Source organism: Narcine bancroftii, chromosome 2 (genome assembly GCF_036971445.1).
Source record: "Narcine bancroftii isolate sNarBan1 chromosome 2, sNarBan1.hap1, whole genome shotgun sequence".
NCBI lineage: Eukaryota > Metazoa > Chordata > Chondrichthyes > Torpediniformes > Narcinidae > Narcine > Narcine bancroftii.
In genome coordinates, this window is record NC_091470.1 from 188,258,767 (window position 1) to 188,277,217 (window position 18,451).

At 39.7% G+C, this 18,451-nt stretch overlaps 1 protein-coding gene across 6 annotated transcripts in view; it reads right to left on the bottom strand.

The window, feature by feature from the left end:
• Positions 1–8,488: 8,488 nt before the first annotated feature.
• The window catches only part of kifc1 (kinesin family member C1), a 60,763-nt gene continuing 50,800 nt past the window's right edge, over positions 8,489–18,451 (bottom strand). For all 6 annotated transcript variants that reach the window (XM_069919633.1, XM_069919634.1, XM_069919631.1 and 3 more), the window contains 6 exons: positions 13,100–13,267; positions 11,683–11,821; positions 10,146–10,285; positions 9,750–9,823; positions 9,586–9,661; positions 8,489–8,692 (listed from right to left, as the gene is read on the bottom strand). In XM_069919633.1, coding sequence (XP_069775734.1) covers positions 8,639–8,692; positions 9,586–9,661; positions 9,750–9,823; positions 10,146–10,285; positions 11,683–11,821; positions 13,100–13,267 — 651 coding nt within the window. In that variant the 3' untranslated portion in view covers positions 8,489–8,638. The remainder of the gene's footprint in view (positions 8,693–9,585; positions 9,662–9,749; positions 9,824–10,145; positions 10,286–11,682; positions 11,822–13,099; positions 13,268–18,451) is intronic.

Here is an 18,451-nt window from a genome sequence, read left to right on the forward strand (position 1 = left end):
AGAATAATCAATTTAAAGGAAAAATACTACTTACACTGAACAAACTTCACTTGCATGAATATATAAACCTTGTAACACTTTATTTTTCAGTCACATTGTTTGAAAACATTTAACTGTCATTGCATCTGCAGGTCCCTCCCCCTCCAGAGCCATCGGAAAGTCTAATAATATGATAGATAATTAACCTCCTTTCCCAAGTTTACAGATAAAGTTACTGACTGGGGCAGCTCTTAATAAGCAGGGATAAGGAGACACTTTAAGAGTCACCCAAATGGCATCAACCAGCTCTTCATCCTGGGCAACGCCTCTACTGTTTCACACTTTATTCAAACAGCTGCTACGAGCAAAGCAAGACAGAGGCTCTGCTGACTGAATATTCGCTCCCATCTTCAAAGATTTCAGTTTCTTCAGAGAATATTTTCTTCTACTATTTTAAACTTGCATATTTTTTTCAACCTATTATTTTTTTCTCATCTATGTATTTGAATATTTTATTTATAAACTTTCAAACTCAAAGTTTCCAGTAATCAATCACAAATTACAGTCATCAATTATATACAAAATTCGCCGTCGAGTCCGAGCCATTCCACTTCCACTTGTCACAGCCCATCTGTTACATTCTTGATTGGGCTAGATTGGACACCCCCCCCACCCCACGCTGCCTCAGGAGGAGAGACGGGGAAGACAAGGTGGCGAGACATTATAACTGTGCTCCTATTAAATTTAAATATAGTTGCCAAATTTTTAGAAAAATGCTATTTTTTTCCTTAAGTTATAGGCAATTTTCTCCCGGGGAACACTGCATTTCTATATTCCAGTGCTCAATGCCCAAGTGAGAGCCAGATTTCTAGGTAACCGCTATGCACTTACTTACTACTGGACAGCTTCAACTTGAGCCTTATGTCTTTCATGTTTCTCAATAGGAACAGCGAGGTCCTGCAGGAATTCTTTACCTATGATTTTATTCTAGTTCCTCCCAGAAGGGTCTTACCTTGGAACATAGCCAGGTTGCGTGCACAAGGGTTCCTGTCATAATGCCACATCTGAAATTTCTGGTTTATTCAATTTTTGTGGTGTTCAATATAGCTGGTGGAGAACATTATACTGCACCGGCCTGAACCATGCATTAATAATCACTATTATGTTGCTCCGATTCAGGTCTGACCAGCATTGCTCATCAATCATTGCTCTTTTTTTTTTAAAAAAAGTCTGACTTTCATCTTTGCCTTGATTTGTGAAGGCAGTTTAGGGCTTTCTGCTTGGAGTAAGAAATAGATCACCGAGATGAACTTCTCGGTGTTCCCCTTTTAAAATCAGGGTCTCCATATCACTGTAATCGCCAAGAAAGATCTTATCTGAGGGGAGTCACGTGATGGAGTAGTGGCCGGACAGTGAACTCCAGCCCTCTCCAGAAAAGTCAGAAAAAACAAAGCAAAACACAAAGGCACAGAAATAAAAATCAAAGTAAAGTGAATATAAAGGTGGAAAGAAGATGGCGACGAAAAAAGAAAAGTCAAAATCAACGGTAAGAAGAGAGGAAGAGAAGACAACGGAATATGAAGGAAAAGGCCTTACCTGTTCGAAGAGGCCCGCGGTGGAGAGAGAAACCCGCTCCCTCAGGTCAGTAGAATAAGGACTACAAAAATGGCTCGCTGAGCCGAGTAAAAGTGCGCGATGCGCATGAAAAAAAAACACACCGACGGGAGGGGTGACCAGCTGGGGAGTCAATCTCCACAGCTGGCAACGACAGCTGCAGAACACCTGCAGCAAGAGGAGAACATAGAAGGCAACGAAAACAAGAAAGAAGAGAAGAAAAGGGCAACAAAGAAACAATGGCCAATCCAGAGGAAGAAGAAGAGGAAGAGGAAGAGTACAGTGAAATAGAAGAAGAAGGGAAAGGCAAGATAAAGGATATACTTCCTCTTATTAAAGAATACATGGAGTCATTTAAAGAATGGCAAACACAGGAATTTAATGATTTAAGAAGAAGAATAAACAATACAGAAGAGAAAATGAATAAAATAGATATGACCTTATCAGAAATGGGAAAAAGAATGGACAAGATGGAAGAGCGGGAAGCAGCAGTAGAAATGGAGGTAGAGGACTTAAAAAAGAAATTAGAGGAATCTAATAAAAAAGTTAAAGAGACACAAGAGCTGATAGCTCAGAAAATAGATATAATGGAAAATTATAACAGAAGAAATAACATAAAGATAGTGGGCCTTAAGGAAGATGAAGAAGGCAAGAATATGAGAGAGTTTATAAAAGATTGGATCCCTAGGATCCTAGGATGTCCAGAACTACAGCAAGAAATGGAAATAGAAAGGGCACATAGAGCATTGGCCTTTAAACCACAATCACAACAAAAGCCAAGATCTGTTTTGGTAAAATTCCTAAGATATACTACAAGAGAAAAGGTACTTGAGAAAACAATGGAAAAAGTAAGAGAGGACAATAAGCCACTGGAGTACAAAGGGCAAAAAATCTTCATTTATCCAGATATAAGTTTTGAACTCCTGAAGAAGGGAAAGGAGTTCAATACAGCAAAGGCAATTTTATGGAAGAAAGGGTATAAATTTATACTAAAGCATCCAGCGGTATTGAAAATATTTATTCCAGGACAACAAAACAGACTATTCTCGGATCCAGAGGAAGCACGAAAATTTGCAGAACAATTACAAAATAGACTGAGAGATGAAGACGTGTAACGAGAGTACAAAAGACTGCAAACTAAAAAGACATAAGTTTTGAGCTCCTGAAGAGGAGGAGAGTTCAAAACATCGAAAACAATCTTATGGAAAAAAAAACTATTCTCAGATCCAGAGGGAGCAAGGAAATTTGCAGAACAACTACAAAACAGAGAGATGAAGACATGTAATAAGAGTAAAAATGACCACGATTTATATGTATGTGGGTAAAGAGGTATATGTGTGTATATGTATAATGTGCATACATGAATGTATCCGTATTTAGAGGGAAATATAGATAGTATAGACAAGAATTAATAAGGGAAGGAAAAGGAATAGAGGGAATAAGGAAGGAATTAAAAGAGTGACCTTTGTCACATATGAAAAGCGAAATCTTTTCTGGGGGGGCTGGGTGGGGGGGTATTACGGTCACTGCAAAATCAGCTGACGCTTGCAAGTGAATTCGCAAATCCAAATGGAGAGGGGAGATGTGGTTGTCCGACAAGGGATAAAGGACAACTCAGGAGGAGAAGGGGGGATTGGGGCTAAAGAAGTTTTAAATAGGAGAATAAGGAAAATGTTTGATGTTTTAGGAATGTTGTCTTATAAAGGATTCAAAACAAAAAAACAGAAATGGATAAGAAGGAAAAGTAATGATGGAGAAACGGAAAGGGAAGATAAACAAAGTAAAAAATGGCTACGTTGAACTATATGACTTTAAATATTAATGGAATACATAACCAAATTAAAAGGAAGAAACTGCTAAATTTACTGAAAAAAGAAAAAATTGATATAGCATTTGTGCAAGAAACACACTTAACTGAATTGGAGCATAAGAAATTAAAGAGAGATTGGGTAGGATACGTAACAGCAGCATCGTATAATTCAAAAGCAAGAGGAGTAGCTATATTAATTAGTAAAAATGTGCCATTTAAAATAGAAGAGGAAATAATAGATCCAGCAGGGAGATATGTAATGATAAAATGTCAGATATATTCGGAGTTTTGGAATCTACTCAATGTATATTCACCTAACGAAGAAGATCAAAAGTTCATGCAAGATATCTTTTTGAAGATAGCAGATACGCAAGGGAACATATTAATAGGAGGGGATTTCAACCTGAATTTGGATTCAAATATGGACAAAACTGGGAAAAAAATTAACAGAAAGAACAAAGTAACCAAATTTATAATTAAATCGATGGAAGAAATGCAACTTTTGGATATATGGAGGAAACAACACCCAAAGGAAAAGGAATATTCATATTACTCGGCTAGACATAAAACATATTCAAGAATAGATCTATTTTTGTTATCAGCTCGTATGCAAGATAGAGTAAAAAAAAAACAGAATATAAAGCTAGAATACTATCAGACCATTCACCCTTAATATTGACAATAAAGTTAGAGGACATCCCTCCAAGAATGTATAGATGGAGATTAAACCCCATGTTGCTTAAAAGGCAGGATTTTAGACAATTTATTGAAAAACAAATTTAAATGTATTTTGAAATAAATACAGAATCAGTGGAAGATAAGTTTATACTATGGGATGCAATGAAAGCATTCATTAGAGGGCAAATAATAAGTTATGTAACCAAGATGAAGAAGGACTATAATCAGGAAACAGAGCAGTTGGAAAGGGAAATAGTAAATATAGAAAAAGAATTAGTAATGAAGGAAGATATTACTAAAAGAAGAGAATTGGCGGATAAAAAAATAAAATATGAAACACTACAAACATATAAGGTGGAGAAGAATATAATGAAGACAAAACAGAAATATTATGAACTAGGTGAAAAAACGCACAACATCCTAGCATGGCAGCTTAAGACAGAACAAGCTAAGAAAATGGTATTGGCATCAAGGAAAAAAGACAAACAAATTACATATAATCCAAAAGAAATTAAGGAAAACTTTAGAGAATTCTATGAACAATTATACCGAACTGAAAACGAAGGGAAAATAGATGAATTTCTGACTAAAATTGAACTACCAAAACTACAAATAGAGGAACAAAATAAATTAACAGAGCCATTTGGAATAGTAGAAATACAAGAGATAATAAAAAAAATTACCAAATAATAAGACACCAGGAGAGGATGGATTCCCAATAGAATTCTACAAAACATTTAAAGACTTATTAATTCCGCCCCTCCTGGAAGTAATTAACCAGATTGATGAAACACAAAGCTTACCAGATTCATGTAAAACAGCAATAATTACAGTGATACTAAAGCAAGGGAAAGATTCACTCTCACCAGCGTCATATAGACCAATATCCTTACTTAACACAGATTATAAGATAATAGCTAAACTATTAGCAAACAGATTAGCAGAGCATGTACCGAAAATGGTAAATTTAGACCAAACTGGATTTATCAAAAAAAGACGCACAACAGACAATATTTGTAAATTTATTAACTTAATTCATGCAGTAGAAGGAAATAAAGCACCTACAGTAGCAGTTGCTTTAGACGCAGAGAAGGCCTTTGACAGAGTAGAATGGAATTATTTGTTCAAAGTATTGCAAACATTCAGTTTACCGGAGAAGTATATTAATTGGATTAAAGCATTATATATGGGACCGTTAGCGAAAGTGACAGTAAATGGACATGTATCAAAGCAATTTAACTTAAGCAGGTCAACACGGCAGGGATGCCCACTATCACCTTTATTGTTTGCGTTAGCTATAGAACCACTAGCAGAATTGATAAGAATAGATAATAATATAAAAGGAATAAAAATAAAAGACAAGGAATATAAAATCAGTTTATTTGCGGATGATGTTATAGTGTACTTAACAAAACCAGAACTATCAATAAAAGAATTATATAAGAAATTGAAGGAATATGGAGAAGTGTCGGGTTACAAGATAAACGTAAATAAAAGTGAAGCAATGCCTATGAATAATGCGGATTTCTCAAAATTTAAGAAGGAATCACCATTTAGATGGCAAATGCAAGCAATAAGATACCTAGGTGTACAAATAAACAAAAATCTCGGCCAACTATATAAACTCAATTATTATCCACTAATGAAAAAAATTACAGGACGATTTAGAGCATTGGAAAGATTTACCACTAACACTAATAGGAAGGATAAACTGTATTAAAATGAACAATTTTCCAAGGATATTATACTTATTTCAGGCATTGCCAATACAACTGACAGAGAAATTCTTCAAGGTGTTAAAGAAAATAATAAGGAAATTTTTATGGAGAGGGGGGAAACCGAGGATAGCACTAGATAAATTAACAGAATGGTATAAACAAGGAGGCTTACAACTGCCAAACTTTAAAAATTATTATAGAGCCGCACAATTAAGATACCTATCAGATTTTTATCAAACAAGGGAAAAGCCAGATTGGACGAGATTAGAATTAGATAAAATAGGGGAAAAGATACCTGAACACATATTATATAAATGGGATGAAAAATTGGTACAACATAGAAGTTCTCCAGTATTACATCATCTCCTCAATATTTGGAAGAAGATTCATGTAGAAAGAAATAAAACAAATTATCAATTACCAAAACTAATATTGACGCAAAACAAGTTACTCCCTTTTACAATAGATAACCTTTCCTTTAGAGAATGGGAAAAAAAGGGATTAAAAGAATAGAAAATTGTTTTTCAGGAAATAGATTCAAATGAAAGATAAGTACAATATAACTCAAGATACAGCGCTGGCATATTACCAATTGAGATCCTACTTGAAGGATAAATTAGGAAGCAGTTTGAGTTTGCCAGAGGCAAGTAACTTTGAATATGTGATTACAGATACAATGATAATCAAAAGATTTATAACAAATATGTATATTAAACTGCAAGGAAAGGAGAATGAGGAAACAAATGGTAAATCTAAACAAAAATGGGAACAAGATTTAAATATAAAGATAAAAAAGGAAACATGGGAGAAGTTATGTTCTGGAACGATGAGAAATACAATAAATACGAGATTACGTATGATACAATATAACTGGATACACAGGCTATACATTACACCTCAAAAGTTAAATAAATGGGACCCAACAGTATCTGATAGATGTTTTCGATGTAAAAAAGAAATGGGAACAACAATTCATGCAATCTGGACATGTGAGAAAGTAGAAAAATTTTGGGAAGATCTAAACCAGATATTAAATAAAATTACAGAAAACAATATACCAAAAAATCCAGAGATCTTCCTCCTAAGTAACATAAAAAACAAAGAATTTGGAATTGATTTGGATGGTGCACAAAAAAGATTTATTAAGATAGCTCTAGCCGTAGCAAAAAAATGTATTATGTCAACCTGGAAATCGGAAGATAATTTGAAAATACAACAATGGTATATAGAAATGAATAAATGTATTCCATTGGAAAAAATAACATATAGTTTAAGAAATAATATTGAAATATTCGAACAAATATGGGAGCCTTACATTAAATACAATAGCGAAAACCTTCCGGGGACAATCATTACCTAAGTTGATGGAAGGAGAAGGAAATGAAAGGAATGAACTCAGTAGAATTTCTGGTGTATTTTTGTTGAGTGACAACATTGTCTGACTGGTTAAATGTATCCTAGATTGTATACGGGAGGGGGGGGTGGGGAGGGTGGGTTGGGAGGAGGGAGAGAAAATGGCACTGTATATGTGTGAAAAGGAAAAAGTGTGTACCATGGTTAATGTGATTTATGGTGTGAAAAATAAAAAATTTAAAAAAAAGAAAGATCTTATCTGAAGGTAGCAGAGGAACATCTTATTTGACAAGTCATATTTTCTTATTTATTTAAATTAATTTATTTTCCTCAAATTTTTTTTGCTGGTTGCTTGAATTCCAGATACCAGAGGTTTTACTGGTCTTAGATTCCGAGCTGAAGTAGTGTACAATGTGGTGACTTCATCTGTACAGAGAGTGATTGCACTGGAGAGGTGCAGAGGAAATTCACCAGGAACAGAATGTCTGTCCATGGTCTCGTGCTCGGCCAAACTGGAGGAGCAACACTTGATACGCTGTCTGGCCACTCTCCAACCAGATGGCGTTAACATTGACCACTCCCCATTCTCCCGCATCCCCCTCCCCATCTCCTTTCTTACAGATCCCCACCCTTTCCCTCTCCATTCACAGAGTCATCCTCCCCTCCCTGTTTTCTTGTGTCCTCCCTTATCCACCTATTACCTCCTGCCTGTGGCACTGTGCTCCTCCCCCAACCATTTTGCTCACATCTTGATGAAGGGCTCAAGGCCAAAACATTAGTTATGTATCTCTGCTAATATTAAGTACACTGTTTAACCCGAGATTCTCCAGCATTGTGTGGTTTCTGCAGACTTCAGTATTTTACTTCAGCAGGGATATTGCCGGTATGGAATGTTTCAGTTCAGAGACTATAGAATTTTAGACGTATAGCACGGCAACAGGCCCCTCCAGTCCACAACCCATAAATGTACCCATAACCTCATACATTTTTGAATGGTGGGTGGAAACCAGAGCACCCAGATGAAACTCTCGCAGACCTGGAGAGAACGCACAAAGATCTTACAGACAGCACCAGATTCGAACCTGAGCCACTGGAACTGGAATAGCATTGCACTAACCATGCTGCTCAAGAGAGGCTGGGGTTGTTTTCCCTCAGAGCACAGAAAGACGAAGGAGTACAAATAAAAAAGCATTGATTGCAAGCTTCCCTTCCCTCCCCACCAAAGATGGTACCTTAAATCAAATGCCATCGATTTCAGAGCAGGGAGGTTCAGAGAGGATCCAAGATGGATGCTGGCAGTAAGCTAGGGGACAAAGTGGGCCCAGAGGAGTCAAACTGACAAATTACATTAATCTTTATTGATGATTCCCAGTATAAAATCGAATGGTTGCACAAGTTCAGGGCACGAGCTGACCTCTGATATCAAGCAACCAATGAAATGTAGCTGGAGAGACAGAGCAGCCATTGGCTTGGGATCCTGTTCTCCTCACAAGGCGAGATTGCGATTCCTCTGCGCCGTCCCAATCATGCACTCGTTTACCTAGACAAGGATCAGTCAATTTAATAATCAAGAGGTCAATCCACAGAACCACGAAAGTGACAGAGAGGATCACTGGAGTCTCTGTTTCCCACCCCCCCCACGGTCTACCAGGATTGATGGCTGAAGAGGGCGTGCAAAATTGTTGAGGACCCCTTCCACCCCGCACACAGCATCTTTCAGCTGCTCCAGCCAGGAAAGAGAACAGAAGTATCACAGCCAGCGCCACCAGGCTGAGGAACAGTGGCACGGGCAGTGAGAACACTGAACGACCAAAGGAACTGCTCACACTAACCATCTGAGACTCTTATTAATGAAACTATTTATTTGTATATCCGAATATTTGTCCTGTATATGTATTGTTGTCTGTGTTATGTCTGGTTGTGTGTCTGCGTGTTTTGCACCAAGGACCAGTTTCGTCAGGTTGTACTTGCGCAATTGAATGACAATAAACTTGCTTTTGAACTGAAGCCAAACAGTAGGACAACACACTTCTGTTCCCCTCACCATTGCTACTAACTGGGTCCCTAATTCTGAACCAAAAGTCAATGATCAGATCAAATTTTAAGGCATTTGTGGAACTGATGGGAAGGCAGAGATAAACTATTTACTCTGGAGGGATGGGAAATCTGGAAACCTAGGTGGGAATTGCAAGGGGAGTGGAGATCTGGATGTCTTCACAAAGAACCCACGTCAGGTCAGTAAATCTTTGATCCCAGGTCTGTTCTCCCCCCCCCCCCCCACCCCCACAAACTATGGTTAACAAGGGGTGCACAACACTGAATAACGGGGCCACTCAGGCATAGAAGGGGCTAAATGGCCTCCTGCCCAGTCAATGACATGAGAGTTCAGCGATAGACAGGCTAATCGGACAGAGGACAAAGTCCTCAGCCTACCTGACGAGCAAAGCGCAAGGTGTTCACAGATTCGTTGCAGTTTTCCTCCAATGGAGACAAGTTGACAAACATGAGCCTGCACGACAAAAGTTCAAATCACACGTGTGGCACTCCAAACGGGGAACGCAGACCTGTACAGGAGGTGGGGGAAAACAGCAACTTACGTCTTAGAATTTCCTCCCAGACCATTTTGCAGCAGGTAGGTCAGCTTGCTGTTCCGGAACGGAATGTGAGATTCCTGGAAGACAGAGCATAGGGTTCAGAACATCAATCAGGAGCTTTGCTGAGCTTACAAGAGAATTCGGATCCCAGTATAGGGTAGGGATCCCGGCCTCCCTGGCACACTTGTATTCACTTGCCATTTAAATAATAATCTGATCTTCAATGTTTCCTTTCAAAGTGGAAAACCTCACATTTACCAACAATGAACTACATTTAAATAGTGGAACAGACTCAACAGGCAGCTCCTGCTCCTTTGTCACATTGTGAAAGGAAGCAGTGAGCACTTTAATTCTAACCTGACTCGCCAGGAGAAACAGCCAAACCCATTCCGCTCTTACCTTGTTAGTCAAGGACATGATAACGTGCCCAAGGCACGAAAGGCTTGTGTTGATTGCCTGCGTCTCCCGAAGGCGATCACCTTTAGAATGAGATTTATCCAGGCGCTCACTGCCTGCCAGGTCGACCAGAGACAAGATCGCTAAATGCAAAAAAAAAAGCAACTCATGATTTCTTCACCGGAACTTGCTTGGGCTACGTGCAGCGAAGGTGGGCAGGGTCTGCAAGGGAGAGCCGACGGGATGTGGCAGCGGGTGATGTGCAAGGCAGCAGTATCATTTTTAAATGCCACATGAATCGTTCCAAAGTGCTGACGCAGAAGATAGCTTGAGTAGGTAGGTGCCAGGGCAGAACAGCCCTGGGACATGCTCAAGCAAGTTACACTCAACGGCAAAAAATGGAGGATTGAGCTGTGGGGTCTGGCTCAAAATACAGCCAGTGTGGTCAGGCCCTCCTTTTGGGAGCTGCGTTAGGATGTTAGAGTGCAGCTTCGAGCTACATTAGCAGCATGGTAAAGCACAGTCGTGAGTGCAAGGCTTTTAACAGTGCCAGCGACCTGGGTTCGGGCCCATTGCAGTCTTTAAGGAGATTATGTTTCTATAATCTGTAAGTTTCCTTCAGGTGCCTCAGTTTTCTTCCAAAATATGCAGTTATTGTTAATTAGCATTATGGGTATATTTTGGTGGTGTGGTCTCATATTAAATAAGCACAATGTATGATCCTTGCGCTGGGAGGTGGGCTAACAAGATGGTCACAGGGCATTGATTTGGATTGGGAGAACTCACACCATCACCTACAACATGACCCCACCACCAGACACATCCTCCCCTCTCCGCCTTCTGCAGGGACAACTCCCTCGTCCATTCATTCTTTCCCATTAATCGCCCCCTTGGCACCTACCCCTGCGGCTGCAGCAAGTGCTACACTCCTCCCTCACCACCATTCAGGGCCCCAAACTGTCCTTTCAAGTAAAGACACGCTTCACTTGTGTATCTGCAGGAGTCACCTACCGCATCCAGTGCTTCCGTTGTGGTCTCCTCTACAGCAGAGGAGCTCGGCGCAGACTGGGAGATCGCTTTGCTGAGCTCCTTCGCTCTGTCCACATCAATGACAGGGATCCCCTAGTGACCAACCATTTCAATTGCGTGCCCCACTCCCACCCTGACATGTCTGTCTGTGGCCTTGAATACTGGAGGAGCAACACCTTCTATTCCGCGCGTGTCCGTGACTCCTCTGAATTCCCGTGTGGAAATAAAGACCACGGTTTGTTAATAAAGCGCGTCCAGCCTGGATTCTCTTTGAACCCATCAAAGCTATTCTGATATTCTGAACACAACAGCAGAGCTGGGTGAAATAGGCCAACCTAATTGAGAAGAGCGGCATGTTTATTAATGCAGGCTATAATGAACGAGTAGTTACTTGAGGAACCATCCACCAAATGGGTCCTTTAGTCAGTAGCAGCCTAGACAACTATAACTTACACAGGGTGAATCCTACATCTTTCACCAACGAGTCACACGTACTGGGGCAGGTACTCACATGTGCACTGTATTCCGTGGGTGGAATCAATTCCTTCTATATGCAGCTGGAAGACGCTATGGCTCCGTGAGGAACAATCATTCATTGCCGTCTTTGCCACTGACCGGTTGGCTTTTGCTAAGGAAATCAACTTGTGGACCTGCGGAGAGCAGAAAGCAGATTCTCAAACCCAAGCACTTCCACCGCCACATCCTTACCATCACTAATCTCTCCAGCAGGAAGAGCGTGGCACAAGAGGGATGTCATTACATCCATTCTGCCAATGTAGTCAAACAAAGACCAACCTGGGACCCAATTCCATTGACGTGAAAGGTCACTGAAGCAGGAACAGTGCATAGTGGAAGGCAAATGCTTGGGAGTTATAGTAATGTGAAGGGACTCAACAGGTCAAGAAACATCAGCGGGAAAAAATGAACAATCTACATTTTGTGTCAGAACCCTTCATCTTTTTAAAATTTAGATGTACAGCAATAGGCCCTTCCAGCTCCCAACCCCTTGCCCTCTAAATGCACCAATTAATCGACAATCCCCATGTTTTGAAGAACAAGAGGAAACCAGAGTATCCAGAGAAAACCCTTGCAGACACGGGGAGAAGGTACAAACTCCTTACCACGAGTGCCAAATTCGAACCTGGGTTGCAGGGGCTGGAACAGCCTTGTGCTAATCACTAAACTAACTGTGCTGTCCTTTAAAATAAACCAAGGGCAGAAGGCTTCCAGCATGATGTGTCATAGCTTCATATTTTACCATCTGCAGTCTGTGATGTCTCCAAATGCCCTGGATGGAGTTCAGTTATCAGACTGCTTAGTGCTGTGGTGACGTCAGTCCTATGTGCTGTTCATGATCAGAACACAAACCACTCCTCAGAGGAGTCAGCAGTGGAGAAGGTCAATCATATCAAATTCCTGGGTGACAACATCTGAGGATCTGTCCTGGAGCCTTCATGTCGATGCAACCACAAAGGAGGCTCACCAACAGCCAGACTTTGTAAGGGGTTTGAGTCACCAAAGACTCAGAAACTTCTGCAGATAGAAGATGGAGACCATTCTGCTTGGTTACTTCACTGTAGAGTATGGATGTGTCAATGCTCAGGACAGGAATAAATTCTAGAGGGTTGATAACTTAGCCTGGACATCACACCATCAAGGAAATCTACAAGAGACAGTATTTTAAGAAAACAGCCTCTACTTGATCCTCAAGGACCCCCTACACCCAGGCCATGCCCTCTTCACTCTGCTACCCTCCCCTTCCACTGTTTATTGACCCCCTGCATTCATCAACCCCTTGGATTGTCCTACTGACTCCCAGGGGTTGATATCGACCCCACCGAGGCGGGGTGGGGGGGTGGGTGGAAAGGAAGAGAGAGAATCTCTCCCCTTTGTTACGGACAAGTTCAGTGCATTAAACAGGTCCACACCTCTTCCTCTCTGCTCACTCCGACATACTTCAGGTTTGTCACACGCAGTTGATCACTTGTCCCATTGAGCTGTTTGATCTCATACTGGACATTTTTCTCTGGTTTGATCACCAACAGGTCACGAATTGTCTCATTGTAGATCTCCAGAAAGCTTGCAGTGAATTTGTACTGAAACCAAAGCAAAGAAGTGTTCAATGTTTATCAGAATTAACACACAAGGCCATGAACAGCTGACAGTGAAATCAGTGTCTGTTTCTTCGAGGCAAAGCTGAATGTGGTGGAGTAAAATCCTTGTTACACCGGAATTCAATTAACTGGCAACCTCAAGCAATTGGCAAACAAAAAAAGGAAATAAAGAAGAATAAATAAATATTGAAAGTTTAAAATTGAAAGTTTAAAATTGTAAATGATCTCTGAAGTAACAAAGCTTTGGTGAAGGTGGGAGCAAATATTCAGCCAGCAGAGAGCCTTGATCGTGCTTTGCTTGTAGCAGCTGTTTGAATAAAGTTGTGTGAAACAGCAATGGTGTTGCCCAGGTTGGAGAGCTGGTTGATGCCACTTGCCATTGGGGTGACTCCTCATCCCTGCTCGGTAAGTCCTTATCTTTATTAGTACAGTATAATAAAAAGTATATTAGTAAGGCTTTGTAAATTTGGGGGAGGGATAATTATGATGTTATTGTTTGTCTTTCAAGTGACTCGGTGGAGGGGGAGGAACCTACAGATGCAGTGACTGTTAAATATTTCCAAAGAATGTGACTGAAAATAAAGTAAAATGCTTTAAGGTTTATATATTGATGCAAACAAAGTTTATTTGGTGCCAGTACAGTATAGCATTTTTGTCTTAAAATTAAATTTAAAAATTTTTAAAATTAGACATACAGTACATTAACAGGCCATTTCATCTCACACGTCAGTGCTGCCATATTTACACCCCATTAACCCACACCGCTGCTAAGTTTTTTGAACAATGGGAGGAAGTTGGAGAACCCGGAGAAAACCCACGCAGACGGCACGGGATTCAAACCCCAGCCCTGATCACTGTAAAGGTGTTGAGCTAACTGCAAAGGTGTTGAGCTAACTGCTACATTAACTGCACTGCCCCAGAGTTTTAAACTGTTTATTCTTAATGCAGATGTATTAGACATAGTGAAAGTGAGTCTCAAGCAACCAGAAAATGTGCTTATCCAGTATCTACCAATCCATGTAGGTGCTGGATACAAGTGTTTTTTTAAAAATATATAAACAGTATTAAGGTGGAAACACGTCAATGCATAGATTTGAAGTTCTACAGCAATGAAACAGGCCCTCAAGCCCAATTTGTTCCTGCCAGTCAAGTTCCCTACCTAAACTAGCCCTACCTGCTGTATTTGGCTATTTTCCTTGAAATGTTTTCTATCACACACCCACAATTTAAACATTGTAACTGTAGCCACCACCTCAGTGGTACTCATCCCATAGAACCACCACCTCTCTGAAACTCCACTACTCTGGGAAATGGATCAACTATTTCATCTATGCTCCTCAGATTTATATACCATTAAAAGTTCACCCCTGGGGGGAGTCACGTGATGGAGTAGTGGCCGGTAGGGGAACTCAAGCCCTCTCCAGAAAAGATAAAAAAAAAATAGAGAAAAAACAAAGGCACAAACTTAAAAACCAAAACAAAGTGAAAGTAAAAGTGTGAAGACAATGGCAGCGAAGAAAGAAAAACCAAAAACAACGGGAAGAAGAGGTCGGAAGAAGAAGGTGAAGGCCTTACCTGTCCGAAGAGGCCCGCTGCGGAGAGAGAAGCCCGCTCCCACAGGTCAGTGGAGGTCCCGGACTCGGGACTACAAAAATGGCTCGCAGAGCCGAGTAAAAGTGCGCAACCGCGCATGAAAAAAAAAACACACTGGCGGGAGGGGGGAACAGCTGCGGAGTGGATCTCCACAGGTGAGAGAGTCACCTGCAGCACAGCAGCAGGTGCAGAACACAGATAATAACGACAACAAGAAAGAAGAGGGTAAAAAGAAAACAAGGAAACAACAGATGGTCAATCCAGAGGAAGAAGAAGAAGAACAGAAAGAATTGGAAGAAGAGAAAGGCAAGACAATGGATGTATCTTTTCTTAAAGAATATATGGAATCAGTGAAAGAATGGCAATTACAAGAATTTGATGAGATAAAAAGAAGAATTAAGAACGCAGAAGAAAGAATGAATAAAATGGAAGTGGCCATATCAGAATTGGCAAAAAGAGTGGAAAATATGGAAAAACGAGAAACATTTGTAGATATGGAAGTAAAAGACTTAAAAGAGAAATTAGAAGAATCTAATAAAAAAGCTAAAGAAGCACAGGAGCTGTTAGCTCAGAAGATAGATATGATAGAAAACTATAATAGAAGAAATAATATAAAGATAGTGGGCCTTAAGGAAGATGAAGAAGGCAAGAATATGAGAGAACTTATAAAAGATTGGATCCCCAGGGTCCTAGGAAGACCAGAATTACAGGAAGAAATGGAAATAGAGAGGGCACATAGAACTTTAGTCCTGAAACCACAACCGCAGCAAAAACCAAGATCCATTTTAGTAAAATTCTTAAGATATACAACAATAGAAAATATATTGGAGAAAGCAATGAAGAAAGTAAGAGAGGTCAAAAAGCCACTGGAATATAAAGGTCAAAAATTTTTTTTCTATCCAGACATAAGTTTTGAACTCCTGAAGAAGAGGAAGGAGTTCAATACAGCGAAAACGATCTTATGGAAAAAGGGATATAAATTTATGTTAAGATACCCAGCGGTACTTAAAATAATTATTCCAGGGCAACAAAACAGACTATTCTCGGATCCAGAGGAAGCAAGGAAATTTGCAGAACAACTACAAAACAAGCAGAGAGATGAAGACATGTAATAAGAGCAAAAATGACCATGATCTATATGTATGTGTGTAAAGGGGTATATGTGTGTGTGTGTGTATATATATATATATATATATATATAGTGTGCATACATTAATGTATCCGTATTTAGAGGAAAATATATAGAGTATAGACAAGAATTAATAAGGGAGGGAAATGGAATAGAGGGAATAAGGAGGGAATTAAAAGAGTGACCTTTGTTACATATGAAAATTGAAATCTTTTCTGGGGGGGCTGGGTGGGGAGGAGTTACGGTCACTGCAAAATCAGCTGACGTTTGAAAGTGAATTCGCAAATCCAAATGGAGAGGGGAGATGTGGTTGTCCGACAAGGGATAAAGGACAACTCAGGAGGGGGAGGGGAGATTGGGGTTAAAGAAGTTTTAAATAGGAGAATAGGGAAAATGTTTGATGTTTTAGAAATGTTGTCTTATAAAGTGTTCAAAACAAGAAAGCAGAAATGGATAAGAAGGAAAGGTAATGATGGGGAAAGGGAAGATAAACAAAGTATAAAATGGCTACGCTGAACTATATGACTTAAAATATTAACGGAATACATAACCAAATTAAAAGGAAGAAACTGCTAAATTTACTGAAAAAAGAAAAAATTGATATAGCATTTGTGCAAGAAACACATTTAACTGAATTGGAGCACAAGAAATTAAAGAGAGATTGGGTAGGACACGTAACAGCAGCGTCGTATAATTCAAAAGCAAGAGGGGTAGCTATATTAATTAGTAAAAATGTGCCAATTAAAATAGAAGAGGAAATAATAGATCCAGCAGGGAGATATGTAATGATAAAATGTCAGATATATTCGGAGTTTTGGAATCTACTCAATGTATATTCACCTAACAAAGAAGATCAAAAGTTTATGCAAGATATTTTTTTGAAGATAGCAGATACGCAAGGGAACATATTAATAGGAGGGTATTTCAACCTGAATTTGGATTCAAATATGGACAAAACTGGGAAAAAAATTAACAGAAAGAACAAAGTAACCAAATTTATAATTAAATCGATGGAAGAAATTCAACTTTAGGATATATGGAGGAAACAACACCCAAAGGAAAAGGAATATTCATATTACTCGGCTAGACATAAAACATACTCAAAAATAGACCTATTTTTGATCAAGTTGGACGTGATGGAGTAGTGGCCGGACGGTGAACTCCAGCCCTCTCCAGAAAAGTCGGGAAAAACGAGAGAAAATACAAAGGCACAGAAATACAAGTTAAAGAAAAGTGAATATAAAGGTGGAAAGAAGATGGAGACAAAAGGAGAAAAATCAAAATCAACGGAAAGAAGAGAGGAAGAGAAGACAACGGAGGAAAAAGGTGAAGGCCTTACCTGTCCGAAGAGGCCCGCTGTGGAGAGAAGACCCCACTACCTCAGGTCGGTAGAAAGAGAACTACAACAATGGCTCACAGAGCCGAGTAAAAGTGCGCAACCGCGCATGCGCGACTCCTCGCGCATGCGCGATGCGCATACAAAAAAACACACCGACGGGAGGGGGGACCAGCTGGGGAGTCGATCTCCACAGCCGGCAACGACAGCTGCAGAACACCTGCAGCAAGAAGACACCACAGAAGACAATGGAAACAAGAAAGAAGAGGAGGAAAGGGCAGCAAAGAAACAACAGATGGTCAACCTAGAGGAAGAAGAAGAGGAAGAGGAAGAGTACAGGGAAATAGAAGAAGAAAAGATAGGCAAGGTAAAGGAGGTACTTGCTCTTGTTAGAGGATACATGGAGTCATTTAAAGAATGGCAAACACAGGAATTCAATGATTTAAGAAGAAGAATAAACAACACAGAAAAGAAAATAAATAAAATGGATATGACCTTAACAGAAATGGGGAAAAAAATGGACAAGATGGAAGAACGGGCAATAGCAGCAGAAATGGAGGTAGAAGACTTAAAAAAGAAATTGGAGGAATCTAATAAAAAAACTAAAGAGACACAAGAATTACTAGCCCAAAAAATAGATATAATGGAAAATTATAACAGAAGAAATAACATAAAGATAGTGGGCCTTAAGGAAGATGTAGAAGGCAAGAATATGAGGGAGTTTATAAAAGAATGGATCCCTAAGGCCCTAGGATGTCCAGAACTACAGCAAGAAATGGAAATAGAAAGGGCACATAGAGCATTGGCCCCTAAACCACAACCACAACAAAAACCAAGATCTATTGTAGTAAAATTCCTAAGATATACTACAAGAGAAAAGGTGCTGGAGAAGACAATGGAAAAAGTAAGAGAGGGCAACAAACCACTGGAGTATAAAGGGCAAAAAATCTTCATTTATCCAGATATAAGCTTTGAACTCCTAAAGAAGAGAAAAGAGTTCAATGCAGCAAAAGCGATTTTATGGAAGAAAGGATATAAATTTACACTGAAGCATCCTGCGGTATTGAAAATATTTATTCCAGGACAACAAAACAGACTATTCTCGGAT